Source organism: Cyprinodon variegatus, unplaced genomic scaffold (genome assembly GCF_000732505.1).
Source record: "Cyprinodon variegatus isolate N-32 unplaced genomic scaffold, C_variegatus-1.0 Scaffold1123, whole genome shotgun sequence".
NCBI classification, from domain to species: Eukaryota; Metazoa; Chordata; class Actinopteri; order Cyprinodontiformes; family Cyprinodontidae; genus Cyprinodon; species Cyprinodon variegatus.
Genome location: NW_015151576.1, coordinates 43,922 through 49,226, shown reverse-complemented (window position 1 = coordinate 49,226; position 5,305 = coordinate 43,922). Strand labels below are relative to the sequence as shown.

Sequence of the window (5,305 nt, the reverse complement as noted above, 5' to 3'; positions counted from 1 at the left end):
TTTTTTTTTTTTTTTTTTTTTTTTAACCCCCCCCTCTGAGGCTTTAAATTAGCTGCATTCTCACTGAAAAAGAAAACCCGTTTTCTTTGTTTATTGAAAGAACTCCCATGTTTGTTTTCATTTTCTTATGTCAGCCCTCCTCTATAATTAGAATCCCTACTCAGTCACTCAGAGTCAATTCAGCACTAACTGTCACATGCATGCGTCATATGAGGGATTGCTGCAGTCCTTATGTCTATACAGTTGGCTGCATTCCCCCTATAGTTTCCTTTACCAACTGCAGTAATAAATTAATTCAGATATGCTGCTTTAGAACAAAGTGCTTTGATAATCAGGAGGAAGTTACACATTTTGGTCAGTAGATGGCAGTGTTTGGAGCATTATGAACATTTCCAAGTGAGCACCAAGACTTTCTTAAGGCTGCATTAAGAAATGAGACGCAGGAGAAAAGGTTCTCTATACTTTATTGGTCTTCATCTCTGATGAAGCAAAGGTGGGTGAACTGATGAAAGGCCGGAGCATTTTTACATCATCATGAGATCCTATGAAACATTTAGGGTACCAGCGTTGGGCAGTCAGGGGGTTAGCTTAATCTGAAATGCATGGAGCTCCACCTGCCTGCTACTAGTTCGCTCTACTTCTACATCCATGGCCCTAAGATGAAGCAGAACTATTGAAAAAGGTCGCAAGGCGAGACGTGGACTTTTAGCACTTAAAAGACGATTACTGTATTGCTTCTTCAAAAAAATAAAATCACTCCCGCTCGCTTTGGTATTGCCTTTATACAGTCAAAATATTCTGCAACCAAACAAAACGTACATCTGCATAAATAGAAAATTCTTCCAGACATTCAGAGTCACGCCGCCACAATCCAGCCGGAACCAAAAGACGCTAATAAAACGCGTTAGCACCATTGCCCCAAGAGCAGGCTAAAGAGGCTAACCGTCTGGACACGCGCCGGTCTACATCCAAAGGCAACAAAAACGCTAAAAAGGCTTGAAAACCCAGTTAAAGACGAGAGAGGAAATAAAAACGCATCTCAAGAGGAAAGAAGGAAGTTCTGCGGAAGACGTCAATCGTCGAGTTAAAGGACGTGTGCTTTGGTTTCGGACACACCGAGAACGAGCTAAAGTCTAAAATAATAAAAGTGCATTTCAGAGGAACCAGATTCTGCGGTCCCGCTCACTCCAAAACCACAAGGCAGCGATGCGTAGGAGGGACAGAGGCATGGAAAGCACAGGAAAGCGATGAGCGACGTCCCATGGCTTATGGAAAACCAGTTTACGCTGGAATTACTAGTTAAAATCGCTAATCCTTTTGCTAAATTTGATTCTAAGGCTAGAAAGAGGTGCGGAAGCGAGTGATGAAGGCTGATTACGCCGCCGCCACCCCCCATTAAAAATGGCGTTTCCTTTCATCGGTTTAAGTTAAGACTGGTCGTGATTGGCCGAGCCGTCCCCTCGCATGTGCTGTACCGTTTAAAGGGGTGTGAGGGGAGGGGGGGGGCGGCGGTCTACAGTCCCGGCGGTCATGAGTTGACCTGGATCTTGACTTCGAAGCGTCCCTGGAAGCGGTCCTTCTCGTGGTAGTCGATGTTCTCGCCGAACACCTTGCACTCGATGCGCAGCTCCACGTTCCTGGTCAGGTTGGTGAACTGCAGCCCCACCAGCGGCTGCAGGTACTGCGGGTGCAGCCGCTTGCCGTAGTACGGGTAATACTGCAGGGGGAAGCCCTCGCCTATGCCGTGGTACTTGATCTCTCCGATTTTGTCGGCGTCTTCCTCTTTCTAAGATGAAAGGAAATTACAACGATTCAGAGAAAAATAGTTTGTGTTTTTTTTTTAAGTAGAAGTAAAGAAAAAGTTGTACCTTGCTGGTGCAGTAGAGAGGGATGACATTAGGCTGGACTTTAGGCTGAGCTTCATCAGGGATGCTTTCATTGGAGGTAGGAGGCTAAACAGACAAAATCGGCTTAGATTGTTAAAGAGGAAGGACCAATCCAGACTCTTATTTTGAAGGAAACACGGGTACCTTTGGACGGAAGTTAACGATCCGGTTGAGCTTCACAACTAGGCACGGTTTGCCCACGCTGAATCCGAAATTGGGATCCTCGAGGCCGGAGCAGGGACCCAGCATAGACCTGGAGAAGCGGCAGGCCTTCCTAGGCACCGGGTCGCTCTCCAAGTCGCCTCGGTTCTTGTACTCTGCAGGCTGATCTGAAGGGGCCAGAAAAGGTCAGGAGGCTTTTTTCCTTTTTCAAAGAGAAAGTCAGAGACGCAGGTTCGTACCTCCGCAGTCCTCGTACTGCATGTTGTCGGTCTGCCTGGAATCGTCGTATTTGGTAACAAACTCCCTCAGAGACTTGGTGAACGCCAGGTAGGTCTCCAGCTCCCTGACGTTGAACACCACCTCTGTTTTGTCTGCATATGGGGCGTGAGAGAGGCCTGCAGGGAAGACGGGACAGTGAGCAAAGACGTTAGCATTCCTGCTAGCAGGCATTCCTGTTAGCATTCCTGCTAGCAGGCATTCCTGTTAGCATTCCTCCTAGCAGGAATGCTAACAGGAACAATAGTCTGCTTCATAATCGGATCTGAACGTCACCTGGTCAACAGGGGGCAGCGTGCCAAGGCCAATTATCGGCTTGAACGTACATCCATCAAGTTCTTAGAGCCAATGAATGCTAACGCAGTAATGCTAACTGAGCTAACTGCTAACAGAGGCTAAAAGCCAGAATAATTTGAGCTTTAATGAATTGAGAGCCAATCAGAACTTGAAAGAAATGTACAAAGTATATATGCTGGAGATCAGTCAAGCTCTACTTCAACCCATTCTAGAATGCTAGATCTACTCTGAAAAAAATAGCTTTAGTTTGTGCTTCTATGATCCAAATGTTAATCCGTTAAACGGCTCATTTTACCTTCACTGAACTGGTTGAATAGTTCAATGAAAAAAAATAAAATAAAAAAAAGTATTTTTTTCCCCTCAAGATTACAGTTTTTATTTGCATTTTGCCCGATTTAAAACAAAAATATATAAAGGGGAAAATAGGAAGGATATGAGGAAGGAAAAATGGAGGTGTTTAAGGGAGGATGGACATAAAGGAACAAAGGACTAGAAAAGAGGAAGAAAATACAGAAGATAATGAAGGCAGAGAGAAAGAAAAACATTTTAAACAAAAATAAAAGGTTTAGAAATTACTATTTGTTCTATTTCTATGCTCATATGGACAAAAAAAAAAAAAAACTCCAGACTTTCCATCAGTGAATCATTAAAAGTAGTAAGTTTTTACTATAATTCAATAATCTATTACCAGAGATTAATAAACTATTGCTAAGACTTATATTTTACCTTAACAGATTAATAATAATTAAATATTAATTTTATTACTATAAAATGAACAATCCATTACTGACATATTAAAAAAATGTTGACAGAATAAAAGAATTTAATAAACTATAAGGGATGAATAATCTCTGACTGACAGTGATTAATAAACTGTTGACAGATAAATAGTCCGTTAATGACATCACCCAGGTAACCTCAGGTGGAGTAGGCTGCCGTGGTAACGGCACCATGGAGAGGCTGCGCTGGGACCAGGTCCACACAGAACGAGCAGCCATGACGGCTAATAATCACATCATCATCATCATCATCAGTAGAGCTGCTCTCTGGAGGGGGGGGGGTCTTACCAGGGGGGGCCACTCTGTCCTGCCAGGTGGGCTTGTGCAGACTGAGGGTCTGCAGCATGGCCCAGATGGTCCCGATGAAGATCCCCGCCAGGCAGCCGTAGAAGATCAAGTAGAAGAGTCCGATTTTAACTGCAGGGGGGAGAGAAGGAGCAGCTTTGAGTCTCGGGTGAGGAGGGGGGAGGGAGGGGGGAGGAAACAGGAACGCCTCAGAAAAATATAAAACGGCCTCGCCGCCGCTGACGCAAGGTCACCGGGTCACAGATCAAAGGTCAGCCGTCCTGGGCGGCCATTTTCCTCAGAAAAAAATGACAGGAAGAAAAAAAGAAAAAAGATAAATTTCCATAAAAACAAGAAGTTTTTTATTCTTCAATTAAGTTTTGTTTTTCCAGGATGTTAGAAAATACTAACAACTCTTAAATGTTTACTCTATAGATGCGTTGCCATGGCAACCCTTGATCACAGCACCGCGCATGGCAGCTTTCCTCCTCCTGCATCAGCATTTTTTTCCCAGGTGACCCCAGAAGGACAGACGCCCCGCCCCTGCAGGAAGGATGAACGGCGGAAGGAAATGAAGCGAACCCCCGGATAGATCCTCTGCAGAGACCCCCCCCCCTCCATAATCAATGGTTTAGGACACGTTGCCAGGACAACCGCTCACTCCTGAAGAAGCGGCTGTAGCGCGCGTGCGCAAAACCGTGCAGCCGCCGGAGCGCGCGGTGCGCAGAGGAAGGTCACCGGGAGGTGACCGCCGGTTCCGGTCCCGGTCCCACCTCATCATCATCATCATCATCATCAATGGGAGCGCGAGCCGGACCCCAGGTGTGCGGACCAGGAGGGGCCCGCGGTCACCTTCAGTCACCTTGGACCGTTGATGCAGTTTTAACCCTTTAGCTGCCGCTTCACTTCATTACTGGATCTAGACTTTATTTCTAATCCTGCAGGTAATTAACTCAACCTGCACAAACAAACCTAATTAAAAACTTTAATTAAGCGCGTTAAAAATGCAGCCATGCAGAGAATCAATGGGGGACATTTTAGCTCCACACCTGGAGGAGGTAGAGAAAGATGTACTCACACCAGCTGCCTCCTGTCCGCCCCAGCAGCTCCTTCTTCTCTGAGTTCCACAGGAACTGCTTCCATCCGCCATCACTTTTATTAGAGGACATCTTTAATGTCTTCCTGGTTTCTCTGATGGACTCCCTCCTGATGCCTCCCTGCCTCTAAAACTCCCAGCAGAGGTGCCAAGGTAGCGCCGGGCGCCCCTTTATAAGCCGCCCTCCTTAGCCCCGCCCACCAAACGCCACACACTCACCTTAGTGGTGCGCAGGGGGGACCAATTACCGCGCGGGGGACGCAGTGCGTAGCTCTGACGTCAGCCCGCGATTCATAGACCTATAGAGTATGCATTAAAGGTCATTGATTTTCAAACATTTCCCCCTAAAAGATACTTTCTTTGGGTTAATAAAGATATATGTTATAAGAAAAAAAGATATTTACTGAAAACTGGTTTAGGCCCCCCACCTCTACCTGCTCCACCTGATGTAGGTAGACTCTGTTTCCAACCCAAATCTCCTAAAGATAACAACATATTCGCTCTTTATTCCAAGCAGACTGCAT

At 45.8% G+C, this 5,305-nt stretch overlaps 1 protein-coding gene across 1 annotated transcript; it reads right to left on the bottom strand.

Moving 5' to 3' along the window:
* Positions 1 to 425: 425 nt before the first annotated feature.
* On the bottom strand, positions 426 to 4,945 carry LOC107101613 (sodium/potassium-transporting ATPase subunit beta-233-like). The gene is made up of 6 exons (XM_015400598.1): positions 4,764 to 4,945; positions 3,689 to 3,817; positions 2,288 to 2,443; positions 2,031 to 2,215; positions 1,869 to 1,952; positions 426 to 1,786 (listed from the first exon to the last, which is right to left on the bottom strand). The coding sequence occupies exons 1-6, from the start codon at positions 4,852 to 4,854 to the stop codon at positions 1,529 to 1,531; spliced, it is 903 nt and encodes a 300-aa protein (XP_015256084.1). The 5' UTR covers positions 4,855 to 4,945; the 3' UTR covers positions 426 to 1,528.
* Between the last annotated feature and the right edge of the window lie 360 nt (positions 4,946 to 5,305).

Coding starts and splice junctions, on each gene's coding strand:
- LOC107101613 (XM_015400598.1), bottom strand. CDS start 4,854: ATGTCCTCTAATAAAAGTGATGGCGGATGGAAGCAGTTCCTGTGGAAC. Junction 2,216..2,287: donor GCAGTACGAGGACTGCGGAG/GTACGAACCTGC, acceptor TGGCCCCTTCAG/ATCAGCCTGCAGAGTACAAG. Junction 1,953..2,030: donor TCGTTAACTTCCGTCCAAAG/GTACCCGTGTTT, acceptor TTGTCTGTTTAG/CCTCCTACCTCCAATGAAAG.